The sequence below is a fragment of the Pagrus pagrus genome (genome assembly GCF_965226575.1).
Source record: "Pagrus pagrus genome assembly, chromosome: 2".
Taxonomy (NCBI): Eukaryota; Metazoa; Chordata; class Actinopteri; order Spariformes; family Sparidae; genus Pagrus; species Pagrus pagrus.
The window spans coordinates 30,514,622-30,532,379 of NC_140186.1; the positions used below are offsets into that span (position 1 = coordinate 30,514,622).

The window sequence follows — 17,758 nt, forward strand, 5'->3', positions numbered from 1 at the left end:
TATAGTCAAAATAATCCAGAAATTGTGTTTTTTAGAACTCGAATTCAAGATATATAAGCTCAGATCAATGAGGCATACAGGCCATAAATAACAAACAGAAGTTCAAACTTGTAATGTTCACAAGGACTTAAGTTGATAAAAAAATCTAACACAACAAGTAGTGATAATAAATGTATTATTACAGTACAATTTTTAAAACAACAAAAAAGGGTAAATGGGGTAAATATAAACTGATATCACGTAACACTTCCTCTGATTACATTATGACCACTATTTATGCACTGCACCTGGTGACAACCCCAGAAGAATGTACATAATCTCGGGCTGTCTGTGTGTCTAGGGAATGTCTTCAAATTTGGTGCAAATGTTCACTTTGACTGATTTTTGTGGTCAAAGGTCCATTGTGTCCTCATGGCATCCCATTATTGTGAGCAGCAGACCTCAAGAACGCACTGAGGGAATGTCTTTAAATTTGGTACGAATATTCACTTTGACTCAAGGATGAACTGATTACAATTTGGTGGCGCCAAGGTCATAGCTGAAGGTCACTGTGACCTCACAAAACTGATTTTAGGCCTTAACTCAAGAATTCAGATAATAATTACAATCAAAATTGAAATACAAATGACTATGAGTGTCAGAGAGAGAAACATATTTTATTGATAACAATCATTGGTTAATTTGTAATACAAACTTATTTTGATCAAACTTGACACCAATTTCAATGCAATCACATACATGTTCATATTTAAAGGTTCAGTGTGTAGGATTTAGTGGCATCTTGCAGTGTGGTTGCAAATTGCAACCAACTGAACATACCTGGTCTCACAGTCTGACTTGCTGGATGTAGACTGTTGGTATGAAATCTATCATTGGACAGCTATTCCCCCTTCCTTCCACTCTCTGTCTGTTCCAATTTTCGAAACCTCCACCACTACATGAAACAGCAACAACAACCTCCAAGCTATAACCTACAAGCTGAAATGGCAAGTTACTCTACTCTACTCCTGTTCCCTAATAACAAGCGTAAATAAGCTAGCAGCTGCTACCTTTTCTTGTGAGCATTCTATTAGCATTGTCTTTCTAAGGAGCATTCAGTGCAAGCATGACATCCCAGGATCAACTCTAGCCAAGAAACATCACTGAATGTCATCCCTTTCCTTCCTCTCCTATCATTTGACTTCACATCAAAACACTGTACCTACTGGAGAGTTAAGTCATAAATTAACTTCTTTATCCAGGTAATTTCACAACCATTCTACAATTTATTTATCTGCACAGTTAATATTGGAGACGCACAAGCACACACATGCTTGTGCTGTTATGGTCATAGAAAAGGAGGAAGTAGATCAAAATCTCTGAAAATTGAAACCAACACAAGGAAACCCAGCAACCACTTCTACCAGCTTCACCCCATCAAGATACCTGGCTGACACTGTCTGGCCAACAGCCCGCCTGACTTTTGAGTTATAATGTTGGTTACTCTTTTAATCCCTTCTAAATAATTGATCAGCTGTATAATACAGCTTTAAAAACATTTTTAATCTTGTTTTTAAATACTACAGAGGTGCCCGGCACACAGGTGCAGCACAAACACTTGACTTAAAAAACAAAACTCTGTTTTGAGAAGTCCGTTTGATATTTGTGGTCACAAAACAACAAAGTCAGCAACTGTTAATCTCAAATAGCACAGCTAACAGCAGCAGCTCAGGGCAAGAGCTATGACATGCCATGAACTGTTGACCTACGTTTCAGTAGTAACGCTTCAACCTATCTGTGCACTAATATTCTCAAGCAACACAGAATAACCACTATCTATTCCTTTATTTTCAGCAAGCACTAATAGTGGAGATTACTGTTTAACCTGGCCCAACACAACACCACCCAATGCCATTCAATTGCAGCTGTACAGATGAAACTGGTTATCCATCTTAATCTGTTAGCGGTACAACTGGTCAGCCTCTTGATATGAAAATTCTTTGGACCAAGTATTTTTAAATATCTTCAAGTGTTTGCTGTCAGAACCATTCAAGATTGGCTTTCTAAGTGCAACTAGAATTTTTCTAACATTATAAATGACTGTAAGTAGAACAATGAGAACAATGAGCTGTGTGTATGTGTGCTCTTGCATATGCCATTTATGTACATACAGTATGCTCCTCATGCCTGCAGCTTGCACAATGTAATGTTAGAGCCACTTGAGAAAATCCAGAAAGCTGGATACACCGCTTCAGCAAAGGGGAACACAAAGGAGTGGAAGGGATATGCCCTGTCTGCAACGTTATAGAACGTAGCAGTGCCCTCCTCACAATCCAACAGCACACCTACACGCTTTGGATTGGGATTGACCAGCACGGTCTCACTGCTGTTATACCAAGCGGACAGCTTGACGTTAAACCACTCGACACACCAGGACTGGGCGTTGCGGCCCAGTCGACTGGTGGGACCTTTGCGGTCAATGCTGCTGTAAGCCAAGCCGATGCCAACGAAGTTGTTGCTGCTCAGTCGGACTTCCCAGTAGTGGCGCCCTCTGGAGAAACCCTTCGAGGTGAGCACCTGAGAGCAGACAGTGAAGCGTTTTGGGGAGTCAGGGTAATTTATGTGCTCATCTGACACAGAGGCCTTAGTGAAGTCCTCAGTCAGGGAGATGCGTTTGTGGGCCGTCTTTGGGTCTAATGTGAGCACTGTGCCATCTGGTAGAGACAGAAAGAAAAGACCATTTACATAAAAAACATGTTTGCTATTATCACATACGGGAAAGATACCTACTTCAATCATATACTTACATTTCAGAAGTTCACTTCTTTTTACAGCAGATGTCATGTCTGGAGGAATGTCCAACGTTTCTACAATGGAAGACAAGCTAGAATTATCATTTGTGTGTGTATACAGTTGTATGCCTACAAGCACCTGTAAAGTTGCAGCTTAGATCTATGTCTGTGCAAATGGATAATATAGCCTATATAGTAAAGACTTTAAAAGACATTTTATTAAAAGTCTTAGGTGTAGTTCTTGGCAAAAAGGAAGTCATCACTATATTATCATAGTGCAACAACAATCACCTTAAGCTCAGTATCAGCAAAACCATTGTGCTTGTGGTGGATGCCAACTGTGTGTCTATAAGTGTCCAAGTTAATTGAGAGAAATGAAAAAACAGTCAAATTTCTTGTATGTGTTCACGTGCTTGCCCGCTAAAACTGCTGTGCTTCGCACACATGTTCAACCTGGCATCACAGAAGACCTAACCAGTCAGCACAGCTTTAAGGTGGGAATAACAAAGTATCAGCTAACAGCGATTCTGTGATAATCAATACTTTGGACAATCAGCCAGTGGTGCATCACACTATTTGTCTAACTGAAGAACGCAAAATACCCCCAAAAAAAGGCAAAGTGCAGGGATTGTATGTTTATTAATTGCATTGTGGTGTCACTTTCACTAAATTTGACATGAAACAATGTATAAAAAATTGCATAGAGTCTTAGCTTAGTGCCTCCATAATACACACAGACTGCAACTTCTCCATGTCCATGTGTGTTATCATTCCAATGTAAAACAGCCATAAACTGGCAAAATGCTGAACTTCCAGAGAGAAGAACAATTCTGGAATTTAAATGTTTAAAAAGGAAGGATACAACTATAGCTCACCTAATTCATTTCAACCTGTGTAAATTTACTTTACAGGCGTTTACACCACAAATTGTCAGGGTAATCTGTTTAGAGTGCCTGCCTGTCTTGTGTATTGCATTAATAATCGCATCACAAGGGAAAGCAATATGATATATTGCTGTATCGATATTTCGTCCCACCTTACTGAGCGTCTGAATACCAATTCAGCATTCAGAGTTATGGCGTTGAATAATGGGCAAAGTGTTTTTGCAGAACATTGTGTCACAGTGAAGCTGAACTTTTGGATATAAAATGTCATCACGTCATTATTTTATCCAATTAGACATTTGTGTGAAACTTTGCCAAAATTAGCATATGAATTATTGAGTTAGGGCCAGAAACCTTTTTTGCCAAATTGGAAGAAATTCGCTTAAGGCATTCTTCAGATGAGGCATTCACAAGAATGCAAAGGACAACGTAAAAACATCACACTATGGCCATGAAATCACAGGTGCTGTGGCATGAAAAAGGCAGCCACCGATTTTACACATGAAAAGCTGTTTACAGATGTGTATGTGAAAAAAAAGTCATATGAAGCTTTTGTGCAAAGTCTGATAAATTGCCCCACGAGACATCACTTGAGTCAGTATGGGTTGGGGCTGAAGACTACAAGTTTGACAATTAAGTAAATCATGAGGTGTTGAGTTAGAAAGAAGTGAGCTTAACAGATCTCTGTAGCCTGCTCCTCATCTTTACTATCTCTCTACGTTATTATGGAGCCAATGAGGGTTCTCCCAAGACCCACCCTACTCCACCTCCGATTGGTTGGTTTTTCTCTATGCTTGACTCAAACTTACTATACACCAACTTCTTCTGCCTCTCTCCCGGTCTTCTGCTGCTCCTGTTGGGGCCACTCATCCTCCTGAGCAGCGCTTCACTGTCAGTCTCTGGGCTCGCTCTACCTAACACAGCTGTGACAGCCAGTTGTAGTGGTGTGTTTACCAGGGCAACTATGGCTCACAATCCGCTGTGTCAGCTCCACTGCTGGCTGTTTGCTTTAAACAACTGGGAGAAAAACTCAAGCACAACCCATTAACCAGGCAGCCACTGAAAATACAGTTAACCAACTCCTAACGAACTACCAGGTCACCCAAGGGGTGTGGACACAGGATTACAGCTGTCTCTGGGCTCTTGAGGTAAAGCGGACAGGCCGTGAGCAGCGGCAAGGCAGACAACCTGTCCGCTCTATCCAATTCTAACGAGCCCAGACACTCGGTGAAGAGCGGCTTCAGAGGATGAGTGACCCCGGCAGGCTTGATACGAGCAGAAGAAGACAAGGAGTCAAGCATAAAGAACATAACCAACAAAGCAAACCAATCAGAGGCAGAGTAGGGCGGGTCTTGTGAAACCTTGGGTGAGATCCATAATAACGCAGGCTACAGGCTACATCCACCACTATTAGCATAACAGCTGAACTGTCAGCAGGCATGTTGTATTGTGGATAATATAGGCAATCAATTTAGATATTCAGTATATTTTCTTAAAGGTCCAGTGTTTAGGATTAAGGAGGGACCACTGGCAGAATTAGAATATTCACAATAATGTCTCCATTTGTAATAGTCACACTGAAAAGAAGAATTGTTGGACTTTCGTTACCTAAGAATGAGCCTATTTTCTCTACAGAGGGAGCAGGTGTGGAATCTGCCATGTTTCTATAGTAGCCCAGGATGGACAAACCAAACACTGGCTCTAGCGAGGCCCTAGATTGTTCCTCTAGCTTTTAGTTGCCATGGTAGAAGAGGGTGAGGCAAGAAGTTAGGATGTATTTCGTTAGTTGTGATCTGCAACCTCACGGATAGATGCCACAAAATCCTACACACTAGACCTTTAATTCTCAGTCATGAGACTGACAATGTTAAACCAGTGGAGTGCTCTTTTCAGTGGCTGGTGTCTACCTGGTTTCTTTCTGAGTTCAGCTGCAGGAGTACGGCCTTTGGGTTTGTCTTTGTGACCCAACTCAAACGGGTTTTCCACTGAATGGGCTTGATTCTTATTTCCAACATTGTTAGCAACGTTAGCAACATTGGGCTGCAGAGCTTTTTGGGTCTGTTCTAAAGAAAAAGAAAATGGGTTAAGAAAATTGACAGCCATACATTAATTTAAAAAAGTAGACCAGGTAGAAACAGTGTATAGTCTTTCCTAACTGATATAAATGGGGTGGGCAATATATTATACACACGTCTTGGTATACCGCAGTACAATTCAGCAGCACCAAGAGTACAGTCTCCAATATGACCAATTAAAAAATAAAAATAAATAAATAAAATAATGACCGTAATCACTGCGGTCAACAGGGGTCAGTTCTACCGACCTCAACCTCGTCCCAGTGAATATAGCTGGAAAACAAGTTCAGGAGAGGCATGCGGTGGCAGTAGAGAGAGAGGAAGTCAGGCTTCAGCAGCAGCAAAATATGGTATGAAGAGCTGGCATATTTTCACATCTTACAACCAAGACTGTTTTAGGTTTTTTTTTTTTTTTAAATGTATGTCGAGTCTAATTGTACGGTTGTATTTTTCTGTTTAATGTGTGAAAATTCTGGCCATATCTTACAAATTGACACATTAACACATCTCTTGAATTCAGAGCATTATAAAGTTATAATCTGATTTATTTCACCAGAATGATTTGTTTCAGCGAGATGTACCCAATAACCTGTCTATAAACTGTTACGTCATCTATTAGTCCATTACTGAATTGACATTTTCTTACTTTGAGGTTTCTTCTTTGGGCCTGCCTGTGGTTGAGAACCTGGACTGCGGGGCCTGGGGAGTCTGGGATGTCCTGCAACCCACTGTACCTCTGAAATGGAAATAGGCAGAAAAATAAAAAATAAAAAAAGGACTTTTTATTGTTGAACAGTTAATGGATGGTCAAAGCTTTGCTCGTCTGTTTTTTTGTTTTTGTTTTTTTAAACCACACATCATCAAGCATGTGTGCGGGACAGATGAACACACCAGATTTCAGGTGAGGCAGAAGCTGCAACATTACAATGTTGTGTTAGTCTACCACTTTAAACTATTACTGTGCCACCATACAACTAGGCACCAGTTTGAGGTATACTTTAAAATTTTGATGTGATTCCACCAAAATCCCTGCCACTTTTTATTTCTGCAACTAAACTGACATGATTGGCTTCACTTTTCTTGATGCAACTTCGGCTATTATGACTGACATCAATATCCCTGCACCAGCATTTTAAATGTTTTAAGTTTTGGTTGAAAAGTGACAATTTGTTTAGTTTCTGTCTCTGACAGTGGCAGCGCTGTCCATACTGTCAAATTTCATTGTAGATTTGCTGTTCCCAGTTTAATTGCAGTCAGACCTGCCCTGTTTGATCACAATATTATCAGCTCTGTCAATCATTCAAACCCCCCCCCCCAAAAAAAAACTCATTAGTCATTAATCTACTCTCTGCAGTGTGTCCTTTCATTTTCTGGAGGCATTTCTTCATGTTGGGTTTTACTGTGTTTCTCCATGCATCTCCCATTGACTTCAATACAGCCAGCACCACAGTCTGGCCCCAGCAAGAGCAAAATTCAGTGACATAATGACCTTTCCTTATTTTTTAAGTTCCTTCACCTCATCTTACCTTGTCCTGCCATACATGGAGGTCCCCTGTAAGAGCCTGGTGCCTGGCCCTGTCCATAATGGGATGGATTCCAGCTGCCATTGGGCTCTTTATAATCTAGGAAAGGTGGACAACCAGGATTGCTGGACATGGACTGTCCTCTCTGCTCTGGAGCATCTGGTTGTGAAACAGAGAGGCTGAATTGAGAGGACATTTTGTACACTGTTTAAGTGTTTTATCACATTGTGTGATACATGACAGTCAAATTGTTTTACAATTATTACCCCTAAGCACATATGTGCTTGACGGACATGTATGAAGGTATTTTAGACTTTGACTTTTTAGTATGACAACAATATGCACATATTGACAAGCAAAAACCCACAAATTTAGCATTTTTTCCACCCTGTGACTTTACAGCTACAGCCTACGCAGAAAGTGTGTGAATGTTTTTTTTCATTCACATGGGCAAGTATTTGATTATAGCCACATGCTGTACTGTATTTAGATTTTCAGCTACAATAAATATCCTCATGGAGATGAACACTAAAGTCAACATTTGATTCATTTGACCACTATTTGTCGCCGGGTTTGAGTTGGACATGCTTGGCCTTTTTCTTTTATAATACCTCTCCACATGTAGAATCTCTCTCTGCACATTCACCTGGTTTAAGTTTGAGTAGTCTGGCCTCAACAGGCTGTTTAAAGACCTCGGTCAGATGCTCCTTCAGTGCAGCAGCAAAGGCCTGTGGTGCTGTCAGCTTCTTGGAGTCCAGGTTGATTCGAGGAATGTAAGGTTCAAACTTTGTGGCTGCGGGCAGGTCGAATGAAGCCTGTGAGGAGAGGAATACAATGTTGGTTTTATGATGGTACAAAGTTTCATTCAAAACAGTCAAGATAAAGAAATATTAGGTAAAACTGTGATCCAAATGAACAACACCGGGCCTATTCCTGTGTTTCCTTTCAGCCAGTCATCCTATCTCATGTGCATATAGATTGTGTGGTCACGTGTGATCACCAAAAGGAAGCAGGCAGCACTTTGGTACGCCTCGCAGCACTTCAGCGTTACTGCTATTATATGGAGAGGGAAGATAAAGAGTACTGACAGCTTGTGAGAAATGCAGGTACACAAGAAAAAGTCATGGTACGCCAAAGGGTAAGGGCTCAGTACTGGCCCACATAAAGCACTGTCACCATCATCTGAAATGAGTCTACAGAAAGAAACAATGTTTCAGCATTTGTTGACAGCGGATCAGTTTAAAATATGTCAGGAAGTAGTTTTATAACATCTTTAGGAGAAACGGAACAAGAAGGAGCAGTTAGATGAAGAGCTGCAGGCGACAGGATGCGCACCTCCAAATCCTCATGGAGGTAACCAACTCTCTCATGACATTATCAGGTTTCCCATTTGCACTACAAAATTTAGTTTGTAGCGTCCATCGTCTAAGTATCAATTTATTTATTTAAAAGGCAAAACGACAATGGAGGCATTGGGCAAGTAATGTAATCAGTGTATGCCCACACACTGTATAACACCAGTAAAGCTCTGTGTGTGTGTGTGTGTGTGTGTGTGTGTGCATCCAATGCTTGAGGCAAAAAATAACAATCTCAACTGGATTAAGATTGGGTTCAGATATAAATTTAGCAAACGAGTCAGTTTCAGACAGTAATTTCATACCTGTGCAGGGTATCAAATGTCATCCTATACTTGCAAACCTTCTTATAACACATGCTGTATTGGTTTTTACTTGAATGTATTTTCACTGCAGCTTTTGCCTTCCTTACATTTAACTAAAATATTTAAACCAGTTTCCAGAGACTGCGTATAGATCACAGCTGTCTCACCTGTAGGAAGGCCAGAGTCTGGGACTGACTTAGCAGACTGTGGATGTCTTCTTTAGCTTTGCTCATACTATCAATGTTCTGGGTGAACTTCTTCATGAGAAACTTGAGTTTGGTTTGATCACTCTCTAGCTCACGGCCCACTGCGTTAAGAGCATCACGCTCCTCTCGGTCCAACATATCCCGCATCTGCTGATACTCCGCTGCCAAAGCCTTCCTCCTGTTGGTCGTTGAGTCCTATGAGTGGATCATGAGAGGATCGATCAACAGATCAGTACGAAATAATAAAAATACCAAAAGCTCACAGTTATGGATTGCAAATGAACAGAAATCACTATTTTTTTTAAATCAAGCTTCTTCATTGAATTTCTGTTCTTCCCGCCATTCATGTGAATAATATATTAAATGAGAGGTACCTTTAGTTTGTGCTCCATGTCCTTCATTTGAGAGACAACATTCTCATTCTTTGTAATCTTTCCATCTAGCAAACCCAATTTGCCTCTGAGGTCGGACTGCAAACAGAGAATGATTTATTATCTGCAAGGATTCCATTACTTTGGAGATTATTCAGGGACACACAACTCACAGACAATCATGGTCCTTTTTACACGGAGCCCTCGCACAGGTTAAGTGCCAACATGTGGATTAACCCTCATTTTCGGTTTGAGAAAAGGGGGTTCACTTAGAAGACTTAGAAATTGTTGTCAACATGTTCTTTGGATTATGTCCTCTGACTTGAGCAACATGGGAAAATTACACCTCAACTACACACACCTCTTTCAGGTTCCTCTGCTCCTCAGGAGACATGAAGGTGCAGCCTTTGTGGACTTGCTGGAGACAGATGCTGCAGATTGGTCGGCCATGTTGGCTGCAGAAGAACTCCATCAGCTTGTGGTGGTCTGGGCAGATGCGCTCCAACAGGTCCCCGACAGGTTCACTCAGCTGGTGGGGACGGAAAATTGGGTTTTCCCGGTGAGGCCGCAGGTGCTCCTCACAGAAAGAGGCCATGCAGGTGAGGCAGGTCTGGGACGCTTCTGCCTCCATACATGTATCACAGCGGACCACATCATCTTTCTCAGCCTTGCTCTCCTCTACGACCAGGTTGGCCTCGCTCCTGCTCGACCTCAGGTTGAAGGTCTGAACAATGGTGCTGAGGACCGTGTTTTTCTTCAGCTCCGGTTTGGTGTTGAATAGGGTCCGACACTGAGGACAGCTGTAGGTGTCCTTCCAGGTGGAGAGGAGGCAGTCCTGGCAGAAGTTGTGTCCGCAGGGGATGGTCACCGGACAGTCAAAGGGACTGAGACAGATGCTGCAGGTCAGCTCATCCTCCAGACTCATCAGAGAAAACTGACTCTCTTCCATGTCGGCCATGATGAGACATCAGATGAAGCTGAGGGGAAAATCACACTTAATTTTAAGGACAACATTTTGTTTACCTGTGGCACAACTATGTTCCTATTGACTGCCAAACCCCTTCAGGCATTGAAATACCTTCAGTGCCACCGGATCCCTTCATTGTGGAGATCAAGCACTCGTGGTTTTTGCACCACTGAACCTGAAATATGCATTCATCTTTGTAATGGGGACTTATGCACTGCACCTTGGGATGTAAATATTAGGTGATTTCTTTAATGACGTCCTGCATTGACATCCTCAGTTCCCTGAGAAGAGTTGTTCTTTCTTGCTTTTCCTTACATGTGGCACTAATGCAGGAGCATCACACTCATCAAAATCAGGCTGTCGACCACAAGTGCCTACCCTTCTTACTGAGGTCTGTTCCATACAGCTAAGTGCACGTGTCTTGTTTCATACTGAAACAGCCAGCACTACTTCTGACTGGAGCTCCTGTCATCCGTGCTCCAACCATGAAGCCTCTTTCAAAATCACTTAGATCTTTTGCCATCTAGATACAAAATCAGAATTAACTTGACCTGCTCTGCATTGTTACACACATAACACGAGTGGATGTTAATTGTTTAATTGAAGGCCTACTATGCCGTGATCTGGGTGGAAGCATCTGCATCCATTGCTTTTACACTCATTTATTCGGGTTTCCTTTAATTGGGCACCTGGCTAAGCTGAGGAATGCTGATTGCTTGTTAACGGGGTTGAAATTAAGGTCCATCGAGCCAGCGCAGCATCCCTGCTAGCTTACACACAGTGAGTAAAACTACAAAAACACGTCATAATGTGACTCAATATCAACCACAATGAGAAACGAAATATCGACAAACCTTGTGCTCTTATCTCTGTCGGTCAGCTGCTAAACAAACAAAAAGTACGATGCCCGACCGACAGGTGTCGTGCCAAAAAGTGATCGTCTGCCAGAATCTGATTTCCGGCCGCGGGAGCGCGCACAGCAGCCCGTTGAGCGGTAGCGTTTAAACGTCTGGTTTTCTCTGGATGAAACGGTCATGATATGCAGATACACACAACTGTACGTCCGCAATTATAGCAAAGGTATGTGTCTTAGAAAGTTTAACGTTTGTTGTTACGTAATTATCACAACTGTGGCCAAAAGAAGTGGAGTTTGTAGCGAAATCAGGCCTGACAATTACGTGATAGACATGTCCCTATGTGCTTGGTATGTCTGATGCCTTTGTTTAGCCCTGTCTTATGAATTAGACTGTAATGAATGTGATTTATAGGTGTGGATTTTCAATAAAGAAATGATCACTTTCGCAATTATCCTCGTGACTCTGCATTATCTTTTATCTGATCTGGGCTCTACATTTGCTTCCCATGTTGGGATGTGTCTTGTACATCTAATATTCTTGTTTATGCCTACTATTTGGAGACAATACTATGAAAGACATGATTCGGGAGGGTTACATAAGCCTATAAAATAACAGTTTTCACCTGCCAAAAACTGATTGAAGGCCAAATACAGTTACTGGGAGGTTATTTCTGTCTAATTATGACTTGATCTCATTCTTGAGCTTCATAATATAAAGATCTATAAAGATGTATATGTCCTTCAATCACTTTTTGGCAGCTGAAAAGGCACATTTTCTGTTGTAATGGTCCTTTAAAAGAATTTCAAGCTGTCCTGTGAGCTCAGATCTTCATATTATGAAGCTCAAGAATGAGATCAAGTCATATTTAGGCAGAAATAACATTTGAGTAACTGTATTTGGCCTTCAATCACTTTTTGGCAGCTGAAAAGGCCCATTTTCTGTTGTAATGGTCCTTTAAAAGATTTTCAAGCTGTCCTGTGAGCTCAGATCTTCATATTATGAAGCTCAAGAATGAGATCAAGTCATATTTAGGCAGAAATAACTTTTCAATAACTGTATATGTCCTTCAATCACTTTTTGGCAGCTGAAAAGGCACATTTTCTGTTGTAATGGTCCTTTAAAAGATTTTCAAGCTGTCCTGTGAGCTCAGATCTTCATATTATGAAGCTCAAGAATGAGATCAAGTCATATTTAGGCAGAAATAACTTTTCAATAACTGTATATGTCCTTCAATCACTTTTTGGCAGGTGAAAAGGCACATTTTCTGTTGTAATGGTCCTTTAAAAGATTTTCAAGCTGTCCTGTGAGCTCAGATCTTTATATTATGAAGCTCAAGAATGAGATCAAGTCATATTTAGGCAGAAATAACCTCTCAGTAACTGTATATGTCCTTCAATCACTTTTTGGCAGCTGAAAAGGCCCATTTTCTGTTGTAATGGTCCTTTAAAAGATTTTCAAGCTGTCCTGTGAGCTCAGATCTTCATATTATGAAGCTCAAGAATGAGATCAAGTCATATTTAGGCAGAAATAACTTTTCAATAACTGTATATGTCCTTCAATCACTTTTTGGCAGGTGAAAAGGCACATTTTCTGTTGTAATGGTCCTTTAAAAGATTTTCAAGCTGTCCTGTGAGCTCAGATCTTTATATTATGAAGCTCAAGAATGAGATCAAGTCATATTTAGGCAGAAATAACCTCTCAGTAGCTCTACTATGCCTTCAATCAGTTTTTGGCAGGTGAAAACTGTTATTTTATAGGCTTATGTAACCCTCCCTAATCATGTCTTTCATAGTATTGTCTCCAAAGAGTAGGCATAAACAAGAATATTAGATGTACAAGACACATCCAAACATGGGAAGCAAATGTAGAGCCCAGATCAGATAAAAGATAATGCAGAGTCACGAGGATAATTGCAAAAGTGATCATTTCTTTATTGAAAATCCACACCTATAAATCACATTCATTACAGTCTAATTCATAAGACAGGGCTAAACAAAGGCATCAGACATACCAAGCACATAGGGACATGTCTATCACGTAATTGTCAGGCCTGATTTCGCTACAAACTCCACTTCTTTTGGCCACAGTTGTGATAATTACGTAACAACAAACGTTAAACTTTCTAAGACACATACCTTTGCTATAATTGCGGACGTACAGTTGTGTGTATCTGCATATCATGACCGTTTCATCCAGAGAAAACCAGACGTTTAAACGCTACCGCTCAACGGGCTGCTGTGCGCGCTCCCGCGGCCGGAAATCAGATTCTGGCAGACGATCACTTTTTGGCACGACAGCTGTCCTGCTTCTTCTTCTTCTTCTTCTTCTTCTTGTGGTTTTACGGCGGTTGGCATCCAGCTTAATGGTGCATTACCGCCACCTTCTGCTCCGGAGTGTGGATCAGACAATAGACTTAGGTTCACAATCTGATTCCCTTCAAAACCAAAACTAAACAAAACAAAACAAGAACAAAACAAACCCCAAACCAAATGACTATAAATAAATAAATGATAGAACACACGCGCGCGCGCGCGCACACACACACACACACACACACACACACACACACCCTGAACTACAATCAAGTCAGTCACCCTAGCACCCTACTCCTACTTATCCATCATATCCTATGAAAAATCCCTGTATCCCTTAAGAAAGCTAACAGTATCCGGACCTGTGCTCTCTCACCCATACTCAGTAATCCTTTTAATGTGAATTCTTGCACCCCTATTTCCCTCAGATTATTCCTCATCATCTCTCTCTGTGCCCTGTATTTCCTACACTGTAGAAGCACATGCTCCACTGACTCCTCTTCCTGACAACCCTCACACAAACCGGTTTGATGTTTCCCTATCATTTTCAGTGTTTTGTTTAGTGCACAATGCCCCAACCTCAACCTTGTTAACACAGTTTCCTCTCTCCTGTTTCCACTACCTACCCTATTTACTTTGACACTCTTCTGAATCTGATACAGATGTCTCCCTTTCTCCTCTCTATCCCACCTTTCTTGCCACATTTGGTTGGTTTTTTCCCAGATTACACATTTAACCTCTGCTTTACTGATATTAATTTGCATTTCTATATTTCCTTTCTTTGGGGCCCTCTTTGCCAACTCATCCACCCTCTCATTCCCCCTCACTCCTACATGCGCTGGAACCCACAGAAATTTTACCTGACCTCCCTGATTTGCTATTCTTGTGACTGACTAAAGGACTTCGTATAGTATGTCTTGACGGCTTTTTGAATGGAATGACCTTATACTTGCTAGGGTTGAGGTTGAATCTGAGAATATCAGCACCTTATCTTGTCTTGTTTTTTCCACCCACCGTAGTGCAACCAATACTGCCAACATCTCCACTGTGTAAACGCCTAATTTATTGGATGTTCTTCTATTGATTCCAATTCCTTTTACTGGTATTGCCACCCCATACCCTGTCACTCCTGTCTCAGGTTTCTTAGCACCGTCAGTATACACCTGTGTAAAATCACTATATTCTTTCAGAACATGGTGTTTGAATGCACTTACCAAATCAATTTTTCCTTTACCTTTCCTTTTCACCTCTAACAAGTACCAGTCTATATCCGGCCACACAAGCATCCATGGAGCCACCACCGGATAAACTACTAAAGGGCTTATCCTCATATCGACTACTCCAAATTCTTTGGCAATATCATTCCCTACTCGACCAAAACTATCCCTCTGATTTCTCCCATTCTCCCAGCACTCCTGCAACACTCCTTTTGTGGGGTGAGAATCTTTGTGTCCTTGCAAATTAGCCCAGTAATTTGCCATCAGTTGCATCCTTCTCACTTCCAATGGCATTTCTCCCATTTCTACTTGCAGTGCAGGCACTGGTGATGTTTTAAAAGCCCCACTGCATACTCTCAGTGCCTGTGCCTGTATCACTTCCAGTCTCTTTACATGAGACCTGGCTGCTGATCCATATGCAACACTTCCGTAGTCCAACACAGATCTTATCAATGCCACATACATACTTTTTAATGATGCGCAACTTGCTCCCCATTCCCTACCAGTCAAACATCTCATCACATTTATTACTTTTTTGCATTTTTCCTCTATTCTCCTGATATGGTCTTTCCATGTTAACCGTGAATCAAAAACAACTCCCAAAAACTTAAATGATCCAACCCTTTCTAATTCTTTCCCATACATCCTTAGTTTCATCCCTTCCTTAATTCTCTTCCTGGTGAAAAAGACTGTTTGAGTTTTTTCTACTGAAAACCTACATCCCGAATCGTAACCCCACTCCACCACCTCATTAATTGCTCCTTGTACTTTCTTGATTGAATACTCCATGTTCCTTCCTCTTTTCCACAAGGCCCCATCATCCGCAAATAGTGATCTACCTATGTCCGCTGGTATCTTAGAGAAGATATCGTTGATCATAATGATGAAAAGTAGCGGGCTTATCACACTACCTTGTGGTGTGCCATTTCCAACCGTGTATTGATTTGACAAGTCTGATCCCATCCGTACTTGAATTTTCCTTCCAAACAGAAAATCCTTTATCCAGTTAAAAACTCTCCCACCAACACCCATTTTGTGCAGCTTGATTAACAATCCTTCCTTCCACATCATGTCATAGGCTTTTTCTATATCAAAAAACACTGCAATTACTGATTCTTTATTTGCCTGGGCCTTTCTTATTTCAGTCTCTAGCCTTATTATTGAGTCCATGGTGTGTCTTCCTTTCCTAAACCCACTCTGATAACTTGCCAGCATTCCTCTCTTTTCAATATCATATGATAATCTTTCTGTTATCATCCTTTCCATTATCTTGCATATGTTTGATGTTAGTGCTATTGGCCTGTAATCACTACTGCTTCTTTCCATGTGCTTGGTAGTTTTCCCTCCTCCCACACTCTGTTATAAAGGTACAGCAACTTCGAGAGCCCTCCTTCCCCTAGATGCTTCAGCATAACATAGCATACCTGATCTTTCCCTGGAGACGTTGGTCTTGATCTATTTATTGCTCTCACCATCTCTGCCAAAGTGAATGCTTTATCAATTATATCACCTGTTTCTTCCCTTCTGTCTAACACACCTGGATGTTGATTCTTTGTTGTTTCTCTTCTTCTCCCTTCTTCTGACAAATTTTCTGAACTGTGTATCTTTGTGAATGACTTGGCCATGATCTCTGCCTTATCCCTATTGGAGACCGCTGTTACCTCCTCAGATGTCAACTGGATATTCCCATTCCCTTGTGTCTCTTCCCATCTTCTTTATCATTCCCCATACCTCTCCCACCGGTGTTGTTCTTCCTATTTTGTTGCTAAAATTCCTCCAACTTCCCCTTTTAGCTTGATGTATCGTTCTTCTGACCACTGCCTGTGCCTTCTTATAGTTAATCAAATGCTGCATGTTATGGGTTCTTTTAACTTGTCTGAATGCTCTGTTTCTGTTTCTTACCGCCTGACGACACTCCTCTGTCCACCATGGTACCAGTTTTCTTTTCATCTTATTTTTACTCCTGGGTATAGATTCATCTGCTGCCATAATAATTGCTGATGTTACCTGATTATTTAATGTATCTATTTCTCCAGAAATGTCAATCCTTGTCATTGTTTCCTCACTCAACTTCTGGAATTTATCCCAATCTGCTTTCCCAAAAACCCACTTTGAGATTTTACCACCTGGGCTCACTTCCACTCTTTCTCCCACAGAGCATGATACAGGATAGTGATCACTGCCTACTGTTGTAGCTGTCAAAGCTTCCCAGTTACTAACTCCAGCCAGGGGATTAGACACTAATGTGATGTCTAACGCAGATTCAGTGCCTGTTGTTATGTTTACCCTTGTTCCTCTACCATCGTTCATACAGACCAAATCCCTATCTTCCATCAACTCTTCAATTACTTTCCCGTTTGAGTCTGTATGTGAACCCCCCCACATTGTACTGTGAGCATTGAAATCTGCACACCATATCACTTTGCGTCTGTTTTGTCCTTGTATCCCTAGTAACATATCCAAATCCAACCTTTTGCATGGATTGTAGTAGTTAATTATAACCACCTCCTCCTCTCCCTCCCAAATTTCCACAACTATGTATTCCTGATTATCTCCCTTTTCCAATACCCTATATGCGATTTCTTGTTTGATGAGTGTTGCACAACCTCCTCCTCCTCCATGATTCCTGTCATTCCTTATTACTGCATATCCATGTACCACAAAATCTAAGGTTGGTTTTAACCAGGTTTCCTGTATACATACCACATCCGGTTTTACATCCATTTCTCTAATGTAATGCTTGAATTCCTGGCCATTGGCCAGTAAGCTTCTGGCATTCCATTGTAATAGAATTACCATAATTAGTATTAAGCAATCCATGATGCTTCCTGGCTTGACTGATTAGTGAGGTTCTCCCTCACTTCTTCCCATGTCAGTCCCATTAGTCCCAAATGATTCACTGCTGCTTTGACAAC

General features: G+C 41.2%; 1 protein-coding gene across 1 annotated transcript; it reads right to left on the reverse strand.

Annotated features, from left to right (window-relative positions):
• Window positions 1-637: 637 nt before the first annotated feature.
• LOC311250030 (E3 ubiquitin/ISG15 ligase TRIM25-like) lies at window positions 638-11,686 on the reverse strand. The gene is made up of 10 exons (XM_084341526.1): window positions 11,312-11,686; window positions 9,852-10,467; window positions 9,494-9,589; window positions 9,081-9,314; window positions 7,900-8,068; window positions 7,257-7,412; window positions 6,377-6,466; window positions 5,563-5,718; window positions 2,787-2,846; window positions 638-2,693 (listed from the first exon to the last, which is right to left on the reverse strand). Exons 2-10 carry the CDS (start codon window positions 10,446-10,448, stop codon window positions 2,161-2,163), a joined length of 2,091 nt encoding a protein of 696 aa, XP_084197652.1. The 5' UTR covers window positions 10,449-10,467; window positions 11,312-11,686; the 3' UTR covers window positions 638-2,160.
• Window positions 11,687-17,758: the final 6,072 nt, after the last annotated feature.

Coding starts and splice junctions, on each gene's coding strand:
- LOC311250030 (XM_084341526.1), bottom strand. CDS start 10,448: ATGGCCGACATGGAAGAGAGTCAGTTTTCTCTGATGAGTCTGGAGGAT. Junction 9,315..9,493: donor ACATGGAGCACAAACTAAAG/GTACCTCTCATT, acceptor ATCCACTCATAG/GACTCAACGACCAACAGGAG. Junction 6,467..7,256: donor TCCATGTATGGCAGGACAAG/GTAAGATGAGGT, acceptor TTTCCATTTCAG/AGGTACAGTGGGTTGCAGGA.